Source organism: Chrysemys picta, chromosome 5 (genome assembly GCF_011386835.1).
Source record: "Chrysemys picta bellii isolate R12L10 chromosome 5, ASM1138683v2, whole genome shotgun sequence".
Classification (NCBI taxonomy): Eukaryota; Metazoa; Chordata; order Testudines; family Emydidae; genus Chrysemys; species Chrysemys picta.
The window spans coordinates 71,481,946-71,505,604 of record NC_088795.1 but is presented as its reverse complement, the minus strand read 5'-3'; the positions used below and the strand labels follow the sequence as shown (position 1 = coordinate 71,505,604).

General features: G+C 40.0%; 1 protein-coding gene across 14 annotated transcripts in view; it reads left to right on the top strand.

Annotated features, from left to right (window-relative positions):
* The window catches only part of NEK1 (NIMA related kinase 1), a 142,206-nt gene that overhangs the window by 50,634 nt on the left and 67,913 nt on the right, over nt 1-23,659 (top strand). For 7 of the 14 annotated variants that reach the window (XR_010601405.1, XM_065596545.1, XM_065596544.1 and 4 more), the window contains 6 exons: nt 9,770-9,872; nt 13,518-13,601; nt 14,154-14,237; nt 16,220-16,297; nt 18,498-18,593; nt 22,866-23,039. Coding sequence is in view for 10 of the 14 variants with exons in the window: in XM_065596545.1 (XP_065452617.1) it covers nt 9,770-9,872; nt 13,518-13,601; nt 14,154-14,237; nt 16,220-16,297; nt 18,498-18,593; nt 22,866-23,039 (619 nt within the window). In the remaining 4 variants the exon portion in view is untranslated. Of the gene's footprint in view, nt 1-6,881; nt 7,191-9,769; nt 9,873-13,517; nt 13,602-14,153; nt 14,238-14,661; nt 14,808-16,219; nt 16,298-18,497; nt 18,594-22,865; nt 23,040-23,659 lie in introns of those variants that run through there. The other 7 variants (XM_065596550.1, XM_065596548.1, XR_010601404.1 and 4 more) reach the window with 6 other exon arrangements.

Sequence of the window (23,659 nt, the reverse complement as noted above, 5' to 3'; positions counted from 1 at the left end):
AGGCCTATAATGGAATGGAAATCTGCCTTTGAGTCGGTAGCAGATATGTGCCATGGTTTCCTATCTCCACTGGAGTTTGGCAAGGCTGCGTTCTGTCACTGTTGTTCAATATCTGCAGTGACTGGTATACTCCTGGGGCAATTCTGCGCCAAAAAACTAAAAATTCTGCGCACAATATTTTAAAATTCTTCAAAATTCTGCATATTTTATTTTGTCCAGATAACGTTGTATAATCAGGCCAGTTTAAATTATTTTGGTAATTTATTTCAAAATACCTCTTAGCAACTATGTCTGTAACAATACAGATGCAAAAAATTTCCCCCAGCAGTAGAGCGTTAAAGAAACCCGTTTCTCTGCCCCCTCCCGCTCAGAGACCAGCAGAGGGGCCAGATATCTGCATCTCCTACCCCCCAGAGCCCAGCTGTGGGTCCCCCCCCCCCCAGCCCAGACACTCGTACTCCCTCCTCCTCCTCCTCCAGAACCCAGCTGCAGAGTGCCCCCCAGCCCAGACACCCACACCCCTAAAGCCCAGCTGCAGAGTCATCTCCCCCCACCCAGACACTCACATGCACCCCTTATTCCCCAGAGCTCATCTGTGGGCCCCCACCCAGCCCAGACACTTGCACCCTCTCCCCAGCCATGCCCACCCCCAGTGCCCAGTCACAGGGGCCTCCCCAAGGCCAGACACCCGCTCCCCGTAATCCACCCACAGAGCCCAGGGATCCAGACGGAGAAGCAGCCTGATGCTGCATCCTGGACTTGTGTGGAGTTTCCTGCATGTTGCCTCCTTCCTTCAGGGCATGCTGAGAACTGCAGCTTCCCGGAACCCTCCAGCTCCTCCTCCCCACTTGCAAGCAGCCTCCAGCTTCAGTTTACACCCAGCTCTGTATTAACCTGCTCGGATAGGACATCAAGTATGTGGCAAGTGCCAAATATTTGGGCAGCATCATTGCAGGTGCTTGAGGATGCTTGAAAGATAGCTGTGGTTCTTCTTTGAGAGCTAGTCCATATACATATTCCATATTAGTTGAATGTATATCCAGTGCATGCACATAGAAGAAATTTCCAGTCAGCTGTATCTAATGGGATGATGCATGTGTCCTTCCCTTCCTTGTATGCTTGGTGAAGGTGTAAAGGGTGGAACTTTCCTGCGAGAGACAGTTCCTTCTCTACCACTGGTGGTACTTGTTGGAACTACTCCCTCCAACAAACTTTTTTCCTTCAGCGATTTACAGCATTTTTTTCAGTAGGCATCTCTTCAGGATGCCTTAGAGGAAGAAGAGTTCTCTTCCTCCGTCGCTGGTGATGTTGCCTACCATGGCTGACCATGGGAAATCCCTAGGCTTTAAGAACTGCTCATCCTGTGAGGTGTCTGTTCTCCCTCGGTAAGGGGCATGTTGCGGAGTGCTGTGAAATGTGTAGGTCCTTCTCAAAGCAGACCCAGTGCTCAAGAGAGGCACGCCAGAGGGTGTTTATTATAAAGCAGTGATGACCCTGGACTCCAAGTGTCTAGGCTTTTGAAGTCCAGAGGGCTTCAACTTCTGCCCTGGCGTCTGCCTAAGACTCTCCCAAGCTGTGCCTTCCTCATCTAGAAAGCATAGAGACACATTGCATGTCTTCTAAGGAGAAAAGGTAAAAATTACCCTCTCCAGTTCTGACTGCAAGGCCTCAGACCACCGGACTGTTGGTCATTAAAGGTGTTTCAAAACTTAAAAAAAGTTCCTTGAGCATTGGAGCCTATACTAGCAGAACAGAACCACCATACTAGAAGCCCTGGCAACTGTGTCCGTGGTCATTTTGGTGTCCTTGGTACCAAGGCATCAGAGTGGCCACAGGCAGCCGTGGTACTGGGCAGAAGCTCTATCCTAGTACCAGGCATATCATCACCTAAGACTACTTTGCCAGGCCTGTCACCACTATGCCTTTTAGAACTGTACCCTCCTCTGATTCCACTAAGGTTCCTGGATTCAGTAACCTTCTTGCCCCTGTCTTTGGGCCAAGTGCCCCTTATGCCTATGGGAGGAGCACCCCCTTTTTCAAGAAGTGGTTCCTTCTTGTCTTTTGACTCACAGCGAAGTTGCCAATCCTCTCCAGGAAGGTGTTCGGGCTCTGCAGTATCAGTTAAACTGATCTTGTCCTTCTCAATGAATCTATGGCTGTTGCCAAAACCTAGTACTGATCTAGCCTGGTATCAGGACTGTTGGTGCCAATCCCTATGGAAAAGACTCTACCTATCAACATCAGCCCTTCTTCCAGTATAGAACACTCAAAGCCCAGGGATGCAGACAGTGGCCCTTGAGAAGGAAATCTGCCGGGGGGCAACCTCTCTGTTACATCTCCCAGAATGGCACTGACCAGGTAGCATACTTGACTTGGTGCTTGAGGACAGCATACCAGTTATTATATGTTCTTTATCCTCTCTTCCTTTTGACAACTGTCTGGCTTGCTTTCAACAGACCTGATCCAGCATATCCTCAGATGATTGTGTTTTGGATGTGGTCCAGAAAGGCTGTGCTATCCAGTTCCTTCCTGACCCTCTTAAGGGAGCCCTCCCATGAGACTCTGCTTCAACGTGAAGCATAGCCACTTCTGGTTCTGGGTGCGATAGAAGTTCCCCCTCAATGCAAGGGAAGGGGCTTCTAGTCAAGGTATTTCTTTACTCCCAAGAAGTCAGGGTGTTTCGTCTGATTCTAGATGTCAGAGCTTTCAATACTTTTATCAAGCTCAAGTTGGTCTCCCTTGGATCCATCATTCCCTCTCTGGTCCAGAAGGACAAGTAGTTTCTCTTGACCTCAAGGATGCATACTTCCACATCGTGATTCCCCAAGTGCACAAGTGTTTTCTGAGGTATGTGTTGAACAACAAATATTACCAATATTGGGATCTGCCCTTCAGGCTTTTGACAGCACCTTGTGTTTTCATTGAGTGCCTTGCAGTAGTCGCACCTTACTTAACAAGTGTGGGCATTCAGGTGTTCCCAGACTTGGTTGACTGGCTTGTCAGGAGCCACATTGTGTCTAGACCTCCTTGGGAACAAAATGAAGCCTATATTTAAATCCTATTTGATAAATAGAATTCATTGGGACTGTATTCGGCACAGGTCTTGTGACTGCCAACTTGCCGCCTGACAGATTTCATATAAAATACTATATCTGCTCTCACCTGCAGTCCCCACCCCCTCACATGGGCAAGGATTTGCCTCAGGCTTCTGGGTCTCGTGGCAGCATATATATATTGTTGTTTCATACACTGGACTCCGCTTCTGGCCACTTGAAGCATGGCTATCCTTGGCTTTCTGGCCAAGAAGATGCCATCCACTCAAGGTTATCATAGTTCAGAGCAACTGAAACTTTATTCCCCCTTGGTCATCCAGCCATCACCTCTGTTGGGCAGAGTCCTGCATCTTCCTCCCTTCTGACTGGGGTATTTCCAGATTGAACAGTTCCCTGCCTACACTGTTATTCCCCAAATGATAGACTGCCTAAGCAGGCCTGATTTGCTTCTCTCAGAGATGGTAAGCTATGTAATGCCAACAGTTAAGTTACCACACCGTTCTTTCTATGCAAGCACTTGTCGTCTTAAGGTAAAAGCATTACAGAGAAAACATATTAAAAACAATAAAATAACTTACATACATGCTAATAAACTTACCAGAAATCTCCCCCGCGCACTCCAACAAGGGCTTTGTTTGGTGCTTAGTCCTTCAAACTTCACTCTGAGATTATTATTTTTTCTGTAGCTACAAGTTCATCAAAACAAGCACCCAAATGGGCCAAAGACCTATCCCTTCCCTGATTGATGCTTCGCTTGGATCAGAGGTCCTGTCTATTTGCTGGATCAGAAAGAAGACCCTGAGTCAGTTTTAACTCAGGCTGTTGAACCAACAGTCCTTTCTTTGTCTGATGGCCATGAAGAATCCAGTTTAAACCAGCATACCCTCTCCAAATAGTGGTAGCCCTCTGGAGGTGTTAAACTCAAGTGAATTTGCCTAACCACACCCACCTTTTATTAGTTCCTGGAGGGCTGTAGTCCCTCTCCCCCATGGAAATACATACAGTCCCTCAATAGTACATAAACACTTTGCATTTTAAATACAATGAATTCCTAAAATTCAGCGTTGCTGAATTCAAGTTTAATTCAGTAAGGTTTATTCAAGATATTTATCACACCTGTCACAGCATCTCCCCTTGTCAATCCTTCAGTCACTGGACTGGGAGAATGACCAGTGCAACATTTGCAAGAGGGTTCCTTACAGCCCAGTTCACCCTGAAGGACTATCATCACTGTTGCCTCCTTACTTGGATGTGGGACTCAAATGGGGAACTTTAAAATTTAGGGCCTGTGGTCCATCACAGAACGGGCCCTGCACATTGCTGTTCTAGAAATCATGACTATGCCCACAGCATGCATAGCCTTCTTTCTGGACATTCAGTGCCAATCAGTCTTGGTGATGTCTGACAACATGGCAGCTGTCTTATTTAAACAGATGAGGAGGGGTCAGGTCCTTGGCCTTCTACCAAGAGGCCATTTAACTCTGGGTTTTTGTCACACAACATTACCTTGTCAGCTATCTCCCAGGAGTGGACAACATGAGGGGAGATGGCCTGAGCAGGCATTTTTGTGACAGCCACTAGTAGTTGTGCCACCTAAGAGTCCTTCAGGACACCTTTAACCTTTTGGGGGACTCCGCCCCACAAGGACCTCTTGGGGAAAGCAGAACAAGTGTCCCCGCTTCTGTTCATGGGGATGCCACATTCCCAGCATTTTTTCGGATGCCTTTCTCCTCCCTTGCATAGAAGGCCCAAATATGTTCCCTCTCATCCCCCTGCTTCCCAGTGTTCTGCAGAAGAACAGGTAAGAGAAAACCAGAGTGAAGGAACATAAATCCACATCATGTAGAGGTCAAGCAGAGGAGCTTATTACATACAGAGCGGCCGGAGTGTCACCTAGCTTGTTAGGCTCAGAGACACTGTTACTCAATTGATTACAATAGAATATATGGACTTTTTTATGGGCGGGGGAAAGTGATGGGGTAGGCAGTTCCACAGCCCCGGATAGGTCTAGCAGCAAGACAAGATAGCGCAGCAGCCAATGGTTAAAAGGTTACATAATGTCTCCACCCATGGTCTCAAGTTAATGAGTTAAAATTTAATTTATCAAAGTATTAATGTATTAGTATAAAATAAGTAAATAATAAAATATGTTGAACTCTGATTTGGGGTCCATAGGAATGAAGCAACTCCTCTGATTGTCCAACAGATATATTCCTAGGGGTTAAAGCAAAGAAACAGTGAAAGTATATGGCAATGAAGATTGTCTCCTTCGTGTCTTAAGGCAGGCATTGGTCCCTGGGAAAGGGAGGCGGGAGGAGGCCATATTTTATACTGACATGTTCTAACCTTTCATAAACTAAAGGTTGGATATGTGGGAAGAACATTTACCTACAAAAGAAACTAACACAACAGAAACAGGGCTGCTTTGTTCAATTTGCAACTCTTAATAAGACACAATTATTCAGTACTCAGATCCAACACCTGGCAATTTGCTAGCTAGGCTTACTTTAGCAAAAGCAAGGTTATCTGTTTACTCCAGCTTTCTCTTAGCTGATCACTATTTGCTAGGCCTCTGGTCTCTTGACCAAACTCTGGACTTTGGGTCTGGAAAAGAGCTGGCACAATCCATATACCAGGTTGTTATATAAAATGAACAGGGATTTTAACCCTTCACATAGTAATCCTCATAGCATTGTGACTGACACAAATGTGGTTCAGGGACTTCCACAACCTCTCCCTGGTACCATCAGTCCCCCTAGTCTCCATCCTCAATTTTGTAGTCCACAACTGGGGCTTGACCTTTTGCACCCAAACATGAGTGCTCTCCACCTGGTAGCGTGAATGCTGGCTGGTTGACACTAGTGGAGTTGGTCTGCTCACATGATATTTAGAAAATCCTTATTAATAGCAGGAAAACTTCCACTAGGTCCACGTACTTCTTTAGATTTACAAATGGAGCTTTACAGCATCAGTCTTCCCCTATACTGAAGAGCATCTTGAGGCTATTCTTACTTGTCAGAAGTCTGGCCCCAACTTGGGATCTTAACTTTGTCCTTCTGAAGCTGGTGGTTCCCCCCTTCTAGCCTGTGGTTACATGCCCTTTACCCTACCTTTCTATGAAATTGGCCTTCCTCTTGGCAGTCAAGTCTGCTAGAAGTTGGAGAATGCAAACCCAGATAGCAGAGCCATCTTCTACTATAAATGTTATACTATCGTTCATAATGACAATCTGGGATGTGGTCTCAGAGACTTCTTCCTGAAGTTGGTGTCTGAATTCCACACTAATGAAATCATCCACTTACTTGTATTCTTTACCAAGTGTCATGCTGGTAGAGCAGAGCAAAGATTGTGTACTCTTGATGTATGTAGAGCCATTTTATTCTACCAGGACAAAACAAAATCCTTCTGGAAGTCACCCAGGCTCTTTCTTGCTTACCCCGGGAGGGTCAAAGGGCAAGTTGTTTCTACAGGGAGAATTTTTAGTTGGATTGTACAGTGCATTAGATCATGTTACCAACCAGTGGACATGCAGTCGCCTGACAAGCTGTATGCTCACTCCACCAGGGTACTGTCCACCTCTATAGCTTCTCTAGGGAACGTTCTGTGAGGCTGACAGGCCAGGTGCCAGTGCATGTCAGTGTCTCAGGACAATTAATTTGTATGTGAACATTAAAGAAGTGTTAAGTGTTAGTATGCATTCAAACTAATTAATTCGTATGCTAATAGAAATGAAAGGAGATGTTGATTGTATTGTTTTCATCTGCCTATATCATGCGGTTTTTGCTATTACGTTATTTCTACATTCTACTTTTAATTAAATAACCCTAGATCAAAGGAGTGTTAATGAAGAGAATATTCAGGTGTTAGAATCGAAGTGAAACATGGGTGCTGAGCAAGGCTGAAGAACACCAGATTGATGCGTGCAGTTCTTCTCGTTTTCATCAGCTTCATATCAAGTGGCAGAAGACGATCAAAAATGAAGCCAAACCCAACAAATGCCTCCACTAGCACTGGTTTGGTTCCAGCAGCTTTCTTGTATGGATGTTAGTGCAACACAGTTGAATTTCAAAGCATTTGTATCGGGGTGTCACTGCATGGCCAGCAACCATGTTGGGCACCAAAAGTTTCGGTGTCACAGTAAGCATTCCAATGTACTGCCAAGATCACCTACAGCACTTTTGCCAGAGATTGAAGTGGGTGGTGGTTGATCTGCAAGGAGGCCATTTCCTTTTAGGATTTGCCATGATGATAGTAATGACATTCACTGTTTTGGTTACTGTTTCCTATGCAGTAACTTGAGCCTTTGTGATGTAGTTAATGTTTTTCCTGCTGCACCCAGTAACTGAGCATCTACTCAGCTACATGTGCTACCATCTGACTTAATTTCTTCCATCCCCTCTCCCCATTTCCCTCCCTCCCTCTCCCCAGGCCATGTCTAGACTAGGAAAATGGGTTGTGGTTTTTAAAAATGCTGGTTAAAACATGTTAGCTAACATATTTTAACCAGCATCTTTAAATACTAGTGTGAATATGACCAGCCAAAATATTTTAAAGGTTTAAATCCTGTCTACATTAGTGCTTAAAAACATGTCCGTTAAACATCTCATGTTAACTAATATGGTTTCAAATGTTACCTATTTTTTTCAAGTCTAGTTAGGGCCAAAAAGATCTAAAGAAATTAAGGCCAACCAGGGTGGGGAAAGAATAGGGTTGAATATGATCTCTTCTAGATCTCACCTTTTCAGAGTGTTTTCATTTACAAATTGGATCATTTTTGGACTTAAACCATGATATTATCCTCAAAAATGTGTGAAATATTCAGTGTATTGCCTATAAGTATTACACTGTTTAACTTAGTAATAGTTCCCTTGTGTGTGATGGTTTCAACTAAAGGTGAACTGCAAGGATATGAGAGTAGACGGTTGGTTAAAGCAAGAATCTTGCTAAAAAAACAACAGTAGTTCAGTTGTATTTATTTTTAAATTAGTTCATGCACATATCTAAAAGTGACTGAAAAACCTTATATGTAGTTTAACAGAGCCTTTCACTAGATCTTAAAACTATTGTCGTTGTATAATATATTCCATTCCTGCAGCGCACATTGTGGGTATAAATGATTACAAATTCATATTACTAGTGATATTTGAGTGAACCTTGCTGCCTGTCAAATATAGACATTTGTATACAATATATGATCATAAACAAGCTTCTTCTGGTTGGCTAGATGTAGTTCTAGAGCCTCATAAAAATGACATTTATTTTTAGTTAGTTTTCATCATGCTTACAGCATACCGTAAGTAATGATCTTTGTGTGCACTAAAACTTCAAAAAGAACTATACCACATGGTTTTTGGAGCTCAAGATGCTTACTTTTGTAGTAGAACAATGTTTATTTTTTCTTTGGTATTGTATGTTAATGATCACTTTGGCTGTACACAGTACTATTGTACACTAGATATGTACTTTTATTATGAAATTTGTATTTAGTCTAATTGACAGTTTTCTAGGTATGATATTACTTTGTCTTGCACAGCATCAAAAAACAATGAAATTTCGGACTCACACTATATTTCTGGAGATAGTTGGAACACTATTGTTTCCAATGGCATGATTTCAAGCTTGTCTGTCACCAGAGAAAACAGGGTTACAGATGGGTCAGGGGGTGTTGGAACCTGACATTTTGCAGTTTGATATTACAGCCTTAGGTAGCACAGAGGAATGAGGGAGAAATGCAAACCTAACTGGAAAACATGATGCAACCATAATTGATTCACTTGTAAAATCCTCAGGAATAAAACCGAAGTATCTTTGCATTACAACGTTATTTCATTCACCTTTTTAACATTTCTAATGTGTGATAAATCACCAAATTGGTACTGTAACCATTATACTTTTTGTCATTTTTGTCTAAATTCATACTTTTTCTTTTAAAAAAATATTTTATCATGTTATTTTCTATATCTTAATATCTGACTGCTGCCTTTGCCATGACAACCTTGTTGTCTTATTTTTAGTCTTTGGAAAAGTAGTTTCCTGTTTGGGAAAACACTTGTGCTGCAAAATTGTAATATAAGCTAACATGATTGAGTGATATAGCATTGAGGCAGAATTTCTTTATCTCACAAATCAGTTAATATGAAGTGAACAGTAGTTATCAAACTTTACCATGGGATAGACCACATCTCATACACCATTTCCTTTCCAAGTCAGACTTGCATGTACCACGTCCCATTTGCAGTTGCATAACACCCCTTGGCAACTACAGCAATTGTGCTTACACATTAAAGTATTGTATCTTTGGCCATCCTTTAATGACGTTTAGCAGCTGGAAATAAGGAGCAGTCAGTGCCAAGTGACCAGCCAGCTGTCTGCAGACCATCTTCAAGTATTCTATGGACTGCTAGTGATCGACACACTACAATTTGAGAACCTCTGGAATAACTTCACGCTCTAGTCAAAATAACCACATTAGCGAAGTTGTAAGACCCCACTGTGTGGATGGAAAACATTGTGGGTTGTAATTGCTTTTTCAAAAGTGGGGACAAACCGAGTGAGCTTGAAATGACTATGTTTTGTTTTGGTTGGTAAAAAGGTGTTATTAGATGGTGCCTTCGCAGAATGTTGACTTCTTTGTTCTCCTGTTGTTGTATGTGAATACATTCATTTTGAATGTGGCATTCAGAAACTTTTAATTGGCATATGTTCCAATTACTCAGGCAAAGAGGATGGGTAGCAGCAGAAAGAGCAAACCAAGTTGAAGAATTCTGGCAACGAAAGAGGGAAGCTATGCAAAACAAAGCTCGTGCTGAAGGACATATGGTATGGGTTTTGGTCTTCATATTTATTTTACTATATTAATAATGGTTAGTTATGAATATAGATCCTTTTGAAAAGTGAGATGTAGTGTTTAATTGTCAAACATTTTACTCTCTGGTTTTATGATTAATCGTCAGATGACGTTTTAAAAAAGTACTTTTAACTGTTGCTGATTATCTTATAGTAACAGTTGCATATTGAAGGAGTTTTAAAAATTTTATTTTGAAGTTATAAATTTAAGTAGATAAGAACTGGAAAATAATGTTTACATTGATAGGTACATTTAAAATTCAGTATGTTAACTGTATGCATTGTTCAGCAGCTAGCAGTTTACGATAGTTTGTCCACTATGTCTACATTTGCTTGATTTACAATAACCTAAGTACATTAAAATAATTTTTACTAGATATACTTTAAATCTATGTATAAACTCTCAACATCAAAGTTAAAATCAACAAATAGTTTTAACCTTTCATGGAGGTTAAAACTTCTGAACAGTGGTACAACATGTAAATGAGTTACCTTTTTGTGTCCAACTAGTTGTTTAATTATAAATGTAATACTCCTTTGGAAAGTTTTTCGCAATACTGCAGCTTCACTGAATAACTTTTATTTACTTAAGACTGTTCCATTGTTCAGTTGAACTATGTTCATTTTTGAATAGGCAGAGGGATTTGTGTTTTCTAACACCAGTCCACACCACAAATACAACCAAGTCAGGGGTTCCGTTACAATATTATTGTCCTTTAGACCCAGGTGGAGCTGGTTGTAGTCTTGTTGCGGTTGAGTCAAAGGGACAACGATGCTGTAAATGAGTCCCCTTACTCGGGTATTACTGAATCTCAGAGTATTCTTTTACTGGTCACTTCTTCATTTCAGGGCTAATTTTGCTGCCAGCAGGCAAATTCCTTATACATCTTATTTGTTTCAATTTTGATGATTGCTACACTCCCCTTTGCTGATGTGTAAGGTAGTGAAGCATCCTTAAGAGGCTTCTGTCAGTGTCTTTGTCTTAAGGTGGCATGAAGACAGATTACACCTTTCAAAACCATAACTCAGATCAACAAGTGACCTTCATGACAAAAATGGTCTACATTAGTTTAGGAAAAGGCTCACTGTTCAGGGATGAGTTCAGTGTTTTGATATACATTCAGTCCTTGGCTTCGGTTGCAATTAATGTAATATAATAGAGAAGAAATCACCAAGATTGCTTAATTAATGTGTGAGATTTAATGATGTGAACACTGGCTTTTTAGGAGTTGGACTATGACTCAAATAAAGATACCAAACCAGACCTCAGATAAATGTAGTAGACCTAGATTGTGTTTTAGCTAAAAGTCTCGAGGCTCAATAACTGAACTGACAGACCCCTCAACCATCCTTACTGTGAGTAATGTGTTTCTGGCCTAGACTATTAATGAATTTGCATTGCTATCCTGCATTATAAAATCCAATTCCTTGCAATACAGGGTTCTAATATTCATATTCTGAGAGGAACTCAACTATGAAACACTGAATGAAGTATAATTGAGTGTATCTAATTAGATACCTAAATAATTAAAGCTTTTACTTCCACTTTCTCACTTAGAGACAACTTCTAATCTAAAATGCCATGGCTCCAAAGCCACCAGACATAATTTTAAGCTAATTTAAATATAAACATGAAAAGCAGACTTAAGCAATTTGAGGTGACAGTGAGCCTTTTCGTAAAGCCAATAGGTACCATGTGTTACCCAGCTTTATAAGAGTTGGGAATTTAAATCCCCCCTCTCTCTTCCCCTCTCCACTTCCCCCATTGTGATAATATTTGGAAAACTCTCCATTCAGCTCAGCTGTTGTAGTTTGAAAGGGTTAACTGTTAGAAACATTCCTATCCTAAATTGAGATCAGAATTCCATCTGGTCATGGCAGATCTCCAGATCTTATGTAACCCAGGCTTCTTGTGCTGTGCAGTCCTTCTCTATTAATGGGATCACTACAGTCTGCTACACTCTTTGAACTACTTGAATCCAGATGTCTCAGATCTGATCTTCCTCACCTGCCAAAAACTTACCTGCGAAATCACATTACAAGTAGTGACCTCTATAGGAATTTGAGCTGTGTGGACCTCTGTTTCCTCAGCCAGTGGGAGCATATAACTTGTACCCAGCGTGGTGCTATATTCCTTTCTAGTGGTAGGACCACATAGAGATTTACAAGTCAGTTACTGACTTTGTGTTAACAAATATGGGTTTTTTAGCTCAAGCTGTAGAGACTTATACTTTTAGAACCAGATGTCCCGGATTTGATTCCCCATGCTGATGACCCACCCAGGGGCATCTCATTATATGCACCTCTGTTTTATTTTAAGTTTTTGTTTTGACTAATGGGACAGTCTTGAGTGAATTGGCTGTCTGTGCAAATTAGAATTACTGTTCAGGTTTTTTTCAGATTTCAAGCAGAAGTAGAAGTGACTGCCACCTCACTGTTGAAAAATGTAAACTTTTAAAGTTTTTGTGCAGTTGTCTTGAAGAGCTTTATTATATTGTGAACTCCCTTGTGCTTTTAATTATTGGCTTCCTTAGTTTTTGTGTGTGTGTGTGTGTGTGTGTGTGTGTGTTTGCAAAAGTTACTATCATGAAACCCTTTCTTGCACAAGTAGTCTGATTTTTGGTGTGGTGTGAATAAAGGGTCGCTAGTTTGGGGCTGCAGTTCCATAAGAACTGGTAATTAAATTAAGGAGTTTTTAACTTTTGTTGGTAACAGTTAGGCAATATGTTCCCTGGATTTGTCTGTGCAGTCCAGGCTTTTACTGGATTTCTTATTTACAGTTCAAAACATTTACTTTCTCTTTCACAGTTGTGACTTTTCTGATTTTAAAATAGGATTTCATATTTGTTGTAGCCAACATTGATACTGGTTGGATTGGTGGAAAAAACAGTGTTCATATATGCTCTTTGTATTTTTGTTTAACAAATGTCATGAAACCAAACATTTTAATTGGATTACAAATGATGTTTGTTTTTTTTAACAAGAAATACCTCTCTTATTTTTATTTATTTTTCTGGTATGAAAACACTTTGGAAGTGCAGGGAAAAGCAAAATATGTTTCTAGTGGTCAGTTTACAATACAACTCTATTTATTTTTAAATCTAGTAAATGCTGTGATGAGTACTTAGATTAGTATATATAAATAGTTTAACTTTTGATATGACTAAAATTTCCATGAGCTATTAATATTTTACATTTAAAACTAAAATAAAAATATTAGATATTCTAGGTTTAGCTGAAGAATGCATTATTATTGTCACCTATGTGTTGAAGATGGTGCAAAAGACAAGTAAAAAGAAAGCCCATACCCCAGAGAATTTATAGTATAAAAGATTTAGCTAGAGAAGACTAGACACACAGGGAGATCAGAAGAGGGAGCTAAATATGTATAAAAATCTAATATATTAGAATGCTCTGAGGCTTTCTTTTTGATTACTCAGTGGTTTTGATTATTACTATCAAATATTTCTTGTAAATAAGACTTTTGTCAGGGAAGTTCATAAGAGCTGAAAGTCATCTATGTTTCCCATAAGAAATTTAATGCAGTTATTGTTGGATAAGCTAGATAATGTTCTGGCCCTAGTCATTCTTAAACTTGATACATTAAATGGTGAACAGGGTACACTGCAAAACCTGGCAGCTATCTATGGAGGCAGGCCCATTTCTGCAAGAGGAAGGAAATCCAGAAACAAGGAGGAAGAGGTATGCTACCCGCATGTTTGCCACCTTCATCACAAAATAGCATCACTTTGACTTTGCCTCTGCCTTGTTTTCCTGCATGGTTTATAATTTATAACAAATATAAGAACTTCATAGATCCCCAGGAATTAATGTGTATAGAGTTTGTTGCTCAATAGTCTTAGTAATAGCTGTCTACGTAAGTCGTCTTTCAAAAAGAAAAAAAAACATTTATTTTCTTTTAAATAAACACACACATCCCACACAAAAACAAAATCCCAACCCCTATTTCCATTCTTTTTGTAATAAATACAACTACTCCTAGTTCCCCAGATCTTACCAATCTTAATAACCTTAAGCCTACCAAATTTAATATTGTGGAACATTAGTTATGGTTTTCGTTCATTTCATTAGAGAAGAAATCAGCTGAGTTTCTTTTAGAAATTAATGTTAATTTAGCAATAGCAGTAGTTTTTCCTTTATTTGACCTTTTTGTGGAACCATATGAATTTAGATACAAAATGCAAAACTCATTGTTTCCTTTTAGTTGAAACTTTTGCTTCCTTTTTCGTTTAGGAATACTTGGCAAGATTAAGACAGATCCGACTTCAAAACTTCAATGAACGCCAGCAGATTAAAGCTAAACTTCGTGGAGAAAAGGTTGGACAAAAATAACTCTTAAAGGCTTTGAGGAGCTAGTAGTGAAAGGCTCTAGACTATTGTTTCTGAGATCTTTTTATGCAGGTGTAATTCTCCCTTAAAAAAAAAAATACACCTTTTAGGCTGACATTTTCCATGTTGAGGCTTTATCTAGAAGTGAATCTTTTTTCATTAAGTATGAGCAGATCCATATAGCCCTTGTGGAGTAAGAGTGCGAAACTTTCTTATTCTTAAAAAGTAATGGAAAGAGAAAAAACAACCCAGGAACCACTATCTTTTAAAGAAGATTCTACAAAAAAACTGCTGAAGTTTGGAAAAAATACAGCTGATGTACTCTTTGAGTACTAATACCTGTTTTTTCATTCTTGTCTGGCTTTGCCTTCTTGCTGTATCCTTAATTTGTGTATTTTGTTCTTTAATCCAGCCTAAGGCATTGAAATGCCATCAACAGATTTAAAATGGAAATTGATTTGGATCAGTTTAAATGGCCAAAAAACTGCCATGATACAGGGTTACAACCAAGGAACCCGGGGGAATCCTAAGGGCCAAGAGGGGCAGAGTACATATTAAGAATTTTTAAACTGCTCTTAAGGCTGTATATTTATGCAGGTATGAAAATGTTTGATTTTGCTAATCAATCTTTTACTAACTAGTGAATGTTAAAGCTACAAGTGTGAAGCTTACCAATTATGTTGGTAAAGCACTATTTACATTTGTTGCCTGTTGCCTATTAGAACTGGGGACTCTTTCCTTTAAAAATACTTGCTACTTTTAAAACTCCATAGAAATGCCATGTGAAAGAACCCTGCCAATGCAGTGTTAAGGTTGTACAGTTAAGCACTCAAGTCATAAAATCTAAAAGTTAAGACTCAATGCTCAATCTGAACTCTGATTCCTTGTGTGTGCATCTATTAGAATACTGTGTTCACTTAAGCTAACATGGCTTCTTCAAGTAATTGTTCATATGGCTTCTACTTCTGATGTGCTTGTGCCTCACGCATATGAGATCTGATTCTTTTGACCAGGATTGTTTTTGGGGCCACAGCTGCACCCTGGATGTCTTCACACCCCTTTTTTCCTCATAAGGCATAAAGAGCAAAGGAGGTCCCAGTTGTCCCTCAGTTCTATCTTATTCTCCGTATCACTGAAACAGAATTCTCGTGGTGTATTCATACTTCTCTGCCACTCTAGTAGTATTTAGTTTTCTGTTAGTTAGCTTATCTTTTAGTTGCCCAGTGGTGCATACAGTTTTTCTCCTAGTTAGTAGGCCTGGAGCCCACTTCCATTATCAAGACTCTAGCTATGATGGCAGAAGCTAAATTGCTGAGGTTTAACATATGCCTCTCCTGTAATGCTTGTGCGCCACTTAGTGATGGGCACTCTGCTGCTTGTTGTGCTTAGGCAAAGGGCATACAGTATCTCAGACTTTGCCCAATCTGCTGCCTTTTTCATAAATAGTTTTATGTTAAATACAGTTTAATAATATGTGATGGCATAATTAGAGATGGCTTTGTAATGTATACAGGCAGAGTTAAAGTTGTGCATGCATGCTTAAATTTCTGATTTCGTGAGTGCTAAGCTTTTCAACCTTAATATTGTGTTAATGTGGTTATTGATCTTAATAGAAACAAATTCTGTATGCATTTACAGTGTAACTGGTTTAAAGGTAAAAAGAACAGGAGTATTTGTGGCACCTTAGAGACTAACTAATTTATTTGAGCATAAGCTTTCGTGGGCTACAGCCCACTTAAAGAATTGTTTTCTTTTGGTTTGTAAAAATTCCAAACTTGCAATTTAAAGACTGGATTTGTTCATAAAAGATGTGTTCCAGTTCAACCACAGGAATTACTGAGTGAAATTTTATGGCCTGTGTTATGCAGGTAATCAGACAAGCTGATCACAGTGCTCCTTTCTGGCCTTCAGATCTGTAAATCTGTGAGCTAACTATGACTTGCTCACTTTTAAGAACTCTTACTTTGTAGAATGAAGCTGACATTTCTGATGGACAAGAAGCAAGTGAAGAAGCAGAATTGAGACGCAAAAAAATTGAAGCACTAAAGGTAATGGAAAAGAGAGGTTTAGAATAAATTCTTTAAAATCCACTTAATATTCTTCTATTTGGATTGAATCAGGCGGTAGAATAGGAATACAGTGGCACAGTTTTAAAATTGTACATTTGTTATTTGCAGTAGCTACACTACATTACCATATATTTGGTATTTCTCATTGTAAGGATAGATAAAACATTAAATACTGTAATGCATGAATCTGTGTTTTAATGACACCCTCTGTATATATGAAGAGGAGTTGTATTTTTCTGTAGCAAAACATACATTCTCTAGAAGTATGCACTATGGACCATTCTTCATTTAGCTTCAGGTTGTTGTGGAGAAATCTGATGGACATGTAAAAGTAAATTAGTCTGAGTAGTTTGAGTTTAAACTAATCATTTAACTTAATTCTTCCAACACAGACAATAGGTTTGTGTACACTTTTGTGAAAGATAGAATTATTAAATACTTTGAATTGTATTGCAGTAACAAAACTATAAAGTTGACATGTTACACCTCTACCCTGATATAACGCTGTACTCGGGAGCCAAAAAATCTTACCGCGTTATAGGTGAAACCGCGTTATATCAAACTTGCTTTGATCTGCCGAAGTGCTCTTTCCCCCCCCCCCCCCCCCGAGTGCTGCTTCACCGCGTTATATCAGAATTCGTGTTCTATCGGGTTGCATTATATTGGGGTAGAGGTGTACTTCAATACTAAAGCTTATTTTTGGTCACTTACACTGTGACATGTTCATTTAAAAAAAAAAGCTACATTTTGAGTGAAGTTTTTCTCACTGTTAGTCTTGGTTCTGAAGACAGTTTGGTGTGGGCATGATGGAAATGCTGTGATGTGGAAAAGGAGGAAGACTGAATGCACCATGAATAATCTGTCTATTGTGTTTTGTGGAGAGAAGGGAAGGGTTGAGTTAATTGAGTACAGGCAAGAAAAGACTTTCCAGATGCTCTTGTATTCTTTGTCTTCAAGCCTGCCATAAATGTCGTTGTGAATAAGGCATCATGGCTTAATTTCATAATTATATTTCTCTAGCAAAGTTTTTAGCTTTCTGTTCTACAGGAGGTCTACAGAGTTCAGAGCTTTTAGTCTGAATTCTGCTCCATGGTCTCTTGTAACAATAACTATCTATATCACACCAATACTATGTATGTGTCCTTTAAAGTTGATGGGGGGAAATGTGCATTGTGAAAACAATGTGACTGTTCTATTATGATTAAAGCAACTAATTTTGGTCTCTTCTGTATATGTATTATATACAGAAATGCAAAATGTTTCATTTAATGTTTATTTTAACATAGTTATGGTTTTCTGTAGAAACCATGACCTTGAACTTCTGTATTGAAAAATTCATCTTAATGCTGCTTTATTTCAAGGTTTTTATTTCCATTTTGTTTGTATTAAAAGTGTACAAGGACATTTTGACATTAGAATCTCCTTTTAAAAAATATACTTGGGGCAGGATGGATTGTCTTGAAAAGACTTACGTAGTTCACCAACTTTTATGTGGAACTATTTTGTATTATTGGGTAATTTCTGAATATGACATTAGTTCTCATATTTGACATGCGAAGTGTCATATGTTGAGAATTGAAGAACTGAGCATCTGGGACAGGGCTGGGCGAACTATGGCCCACGGGCCACATCTGGCCCACAGGACCATCCTGCCCAGCCCTTGAGCTCCCGGCCAGGGAGGCTAGCCCCCGGCCCCTCCTTGCTGTGCCCCCTCCCCTGCAGCCTCAGCTCGCATGCTGCCAGTCCTCTGGGTGACAGGGCTGCAAACTTCTGCCTTGTAGCGCGGCGGCATGGCTGGCTGTGGCCGGGCAGCATGGCTGCCAGTCCTGATGCAGCATGGTAAGGGGGTGGGGAGCAGGGGGCTTGGATAAGGGACAGGGGGTTCTGGGGTGCAGTCAGGGCGGTCAGGGGACAAGAAGCGGGGGTGGAGGTGGATGGGTCGGGGGCTCTAAGGGGGGCAGTCGGGGTGGAAAGTGGGAGGGGGCCAGGCTGTTTGGGGAGACACAGCCTTCCCTACCTGGCCCTCCATACAGTTTAGGGATCCCGATGTGGTCCTAAAGCCAAAAAATTTACCAACCCCTGATCTGGGATGTTTCATTTGAAGTGGTCTGCAGAATGAAGAAGTTGGAGAACTGCTGATGAGATTGGATTGAAGCCTATTCTTTTTTCTTATTTGCAGGCCCAAGCAAATGCGCGAGCTGCAGTTCTGAAAGAGCAACTAGAGCGAAAGAGAAAGGAGGCATATGAAAGAGAGAAGAAAGCTTGGGAAGAACATGTAGGAAAAAAAGAGCTTTCTTACACAGTATTGGTTTTATTTGGCATGACCACTCCCCAGACTTGGTCTCTCAGCCAAAGAGTACAGTGTTAACTTTTTCTTCATATGACTAAAATATAAGGCCAAGATTTTCAGATCTCTGTAACTGTAGTTTTGGCTTCTAAAACTGAGCTGTGCGTCTCTGAAAGTCAGAGCTCTCTTATTTATTATCTTAACTTCAGGCACCAGGTATGAAAATCTTGGCTTTTAGTTTGAAATGTACACTGAACTTAAAAAAAATCATTAGGATCATGTTGAAATATTTACTATTGTTCATGTGTTATTGAAATCCACATAACTGTTCTTTTAGTCATAAAAACTTTGTAGTGAAAAATCAGATTGGTAAAATAGCAGCAAAAGAGAAAAATGCTTTGATGCTTTTAAATAGGAAATACTGAAAGAGTACAGCTAGTGATCTTTTTAGGCAGCATGAAATGATGTGTAAAATTATTTGTCCCTACATAGAAGCTTGTCAGGTGACAAGCTGTGCTCAACTCATAAAATCTTTAAAGAATGAACAAATAGTGATTTATAATGATGAATTTTAACTGGTTTCTATTGATGCAATGAACTGCAACAGTGGCAAGAATTAATGATGTAATTTATACTTGTTTTCAACATATGACAGGCTATAGTGCTATTTTCAGTTCTTCACTTGGTGGCACTACTGTTGTGAATTTAAAACTAAATTAAATAATGAAATTACCTGAAAATGCTAAAGGCACGTTTGCATAAAATCTAACACCCACAAACACTACTCTTTTTAAAATAGTCAGGCCAAAAAAAAAAAAAAAAGCATTTTGGGCAAAAATTCAAGGAGGAAAAGTACAAATAATATTTACTGTCATCTTGTTCCCCAGCAGTAAGTGTAGAAGCTTTTAGTCTTGTGGTGTGATTTCACACCCCTCCCCCCCCCCAAGTCTTTTTAATATTTCATGGGTATATACAAGGTCTTTTTAAAATAGTTCTCATTAATTATTTTAAAGATGTCCTGTCAAATTAAATCATGTACCGTATTTTCCGGCGTATAAGACGACTGGGCGTATAAGACGACCCCCAACTTTTCCAGTTAAAATATAGAGTTTGGGATATACTCGCCGTATAAGACTACCCCTCTTCCAACGCACACCAAAAAAAAATTAAAAAAACATCAGATTTGATTTCAATATGGTAATTTTAATTCAAATGCTTATGACATGCAGGTACTTAGCAGGAAAACTGTCACTTATAAACATAAGGCTGTTTGTCATCAAACATGTAAACATAAAACAGTGGATTAAACTTTTCCTAATTCACTCTAAAGCTGAAAGGAAGGATAAGACAATAAACCCATGGGAGCTGCCATGCTGTTTGTTTTCTAAGCTGTCAACCAAACTGGAACTGATGATGATAGGAGGAAGATAACAAACAAGAGAGAGAGAGAGCAAGTGCCGGGCAAGTCCCTGGCGAGTTAGCAACGCCCATCATAACTGCAAGCTACGGTATTTTTACAGGTTTTGCTGGCGTGACAGTTTCCCTTTAAAAGCCTTCAAAATCCTCCTGTTCATCATCTGATATCATAAGTACATCAATGACATCTTGTGATACATTTGTAAGGCAGTCATCGTATGGATCGAATTCTGTATCAGATGGTGTGGTCTCAGCTTCGGCTTCCTCTTCATCTTGCCACAAGTCGTCGTCCTCCATACCATCTAATGAATTTGATATGCCACACTTCTTGAAAGACTTGATTACTGTTTCTGCATCAATATCATTCCAGGCTTTTATGACAAACTTGCACAAAACATCCAACTGTGGAGCACGCATGTTTCCTCCTTTTGTGAATGACTTTTCGCCGCTAACCATCCATTCATTCCACTGTTCTTGAATGCGATCTTTAAATGGCTTGTTTAGGCACACATCCAGTGGCTGTACCAACGATGTCAATCCTGCAGGAATAACTGCCGCATCTGTGTTTAGTCTTGCAAGCATTTGCTTGGTGCTGGGAGTTAAATGAGCCCTGAACATATCCCACACCAGTAGACTACATTTTTGAATAAGTCCACCTGGTCGCCTGCTCCATACATTATCAAGCCATAGCTTTACCCCTTCTTCATCCATCCAGCCTTTTTCATTCACATGTACAAAACAACCAACAGGGAACTTGAATTTCGGCATTGTTTTTCTTTTAAAAATAATCATTGGTCTCAGTTTGGCGCCATCAGCTGTGCATCCTAGTACCACTGTAAAACTGGACTTCTCATGTCCTGTTGTTTTAATTAAAATTGTTTTTTCACCTTTTTGATGGACAGTTTTATTTCCAACCATATCAAAATTCATTGGAGTTTCATCCATATTTCCAATACTACTTAACGCATAGCCATGTTTAGTGCGCTGTTGTATTACGTATCGATGGAAACTATTTACTTTGCTATCAAGATCTGCAGGTAATTTTGGGGCAATTTTCATCTTTTGCCTCAGTACCATATTATGCCTTCCCATGAATCTAGTACACCAGGATACAGTGGCCTTAAATCTGTTGCTGTGATCTGGGTTAGATTTGGCCCACTGAAGTGCAAACAAACGTATTTTATTTCGTGTCACTACATAACCGTTTTGGCGATGCTCATTCACCATGTCTGCTACATGTTTTTCGAGTTCTGGCCAATGTGGAGTGCCTCTTCTTAATGCACACTTACCCCTTGGCATACTCTTTAATGCTTTTTCATTTGCTTTCCAGTCCCAAACCATCTTTTCTGTTACTCCATATTGTCTTGCAGCAGCGCAGTTATTATGTTCCATGGCAAAGTTTACAACTTTAAGTTTGAAACTGGCTTCATATTTCTTTCTTCTTGCTGGTGGAGCCATGATGGGGTTTTGACTGTTGGACATTTGTATACTGTACTGTATGTACTGGTGCTATACTGTATGAACAGGTACAGATACTGGTGCTGTACTGTATGTGGTACCCAGTATACAACAACCAGCCAATCACGGCAAGCGATGTACCTTACCGGCGATTGGCTGGTTGTTGTATACAAAGCCTGCTTGGATTGGTCAGCTCTCCCTGCCTGCCCAGCCCTCCCTGTCTCCAAGACTATCAGAGCAGTAGCGCAAACACGCCTCTTTCACCCGTCTGGCCCGCCCTTGTATCCTATTACCTCCTTCTCTGCCTCTCAGATCTCGCACATGCGCGCCTGCGCCGCTTCACTGCAGTCCTCAGGAGTGAGATCTGAGAGGCAGAGAAGGAGGTACAGTAATAGGATACAAGGGCGGGCCAGACGGGTGAAAGAGGCGTGTTTTTCTGGGCACAGCGCCGCTCTATCTCTTTTTTCCATACCCCGGGCGTCCCGGACGCCTGCAGCTTGCTCCGCCCTTCACTTACACCTTCCCGGTGAGGCGCCCCCTCACCTCGTCATCGGGCGGGGATGCGGCCGCGGCCATTTTTGAGCTCCCCCCACCATATGCGGCGACCGCAGATTCTCCAGTCCGGCTCGGAAGTTTCAGCACCCGCCCTATAAGACGACACCCGGCGTATAAGACGACCCCCGACTTTTGAGAAGATTTTCCTGGGTTAAAAAGTAGTCTTATACGCCAGAAAATACAGTAATTTAAAAAAAAACCTATCTATGAGTACTTGAGATGTCATTGAGCCATGTTTTTTGCATGTCTATATTCTGAAACTACCTTATTTTCAAAGGGTTTTACCATCAAACTTTGGATCAGCAGTTTATCATGCCTTTACTATGGTAACTCTTTGGATGCTGAAATCTATCTGCCTTCACCTCAATCTGGCTAATTTCCCATATTTCTAATTGTTTAACCTTTTTTTCCCCCCCCCCCCTTAATTATGACCCCTGTTAGTGCATACATGCAGAACCTTTTATTTCTCCATTCTAATACCCCTTTCTTTTTGGGTTTTGCTAAGTTTAGAAAGTGCCTTTCTACTATATTGCTGCTTTATTTTACATGAGTTAAGCCTTCAGCATAAAGTGTTGGTCTTTAATAATAAATTAAGAATCTAAACCTGCCTTTACAGAGGGAAGATATTTACCACTTACATTTGGTTCCTCAAAAACAAAATTAATAACGCTCGACAGTTTAAGGGGAAAAAAATCTTTTTCTGTCATAGGATTAAATGAAACTGGCAATCTCAGTTTAGATCCATGGTACATTGATAACTTCGTGCTGTTTCTGTTGGTTTATGTTAAAATAGAATGACTTTTTTTTTTTTTTTTTTTTTTTTAAACACAGTTGGCAGCAAAAGGGGTAAAGAATCCTATGGTGCCTTTTAACGTGTCGGCAGCTGGGGTTAGTCCTATGCCTGGGCAACAAGAACCTGGAGGACCACCTGCCAAACCACAACTTCCATTGAAGCCCAGTACACCAGTTATCTCTATGACTTCAGCTTTGAAGGATGTGGGCGTGGTAGGTATTCCGCTAAAATCTAAAATGAACAAAAATCAGCTGAACTGGCACAAGATTTTAAAAGATATATTAATCCAAGACCGTTCGGAATCTATAAACTTTAAGAAGACCACATGTTTTTAATGAGAACTGGATACCTTAAAAATTGTTGGAATTAGTATTGGTGTAAATTACAGATCTATCAAGTTAATCTCCACAGAGATAATCAATTTATAATTTAGATTGGTCAACTTGATTTACAATCAATGCAAATACTAAAAATCCAGAATATCACCACTTGAGCTAATATATATTGAAGTCCACTGAGGCCAGGATTTTGCCCACAGTCTGGTAACTTCTAGGGAGGTCATTGGGGAGCTGGAGCATCAGTAGTTCTTCCCCCCCTTCCCCCCCTCCAGCCACAGACAATGTAATGGTGGTTGCAAAACAATTTTTGAACTTACAACTATTTTGTGTTACAATCTTCTAAAACTTCTGACATAGTTAGTAAACTATTTAAAACTCTGAAAAAGGAGTAACTGTTGTCACTATTATTTTTGTTGTCTGAGACAATAGCAAAGACTTTCTTATTGCTCTTTTTTCTGTATTTCAGGGACTTGATCCTGCAAACACTTACGTAT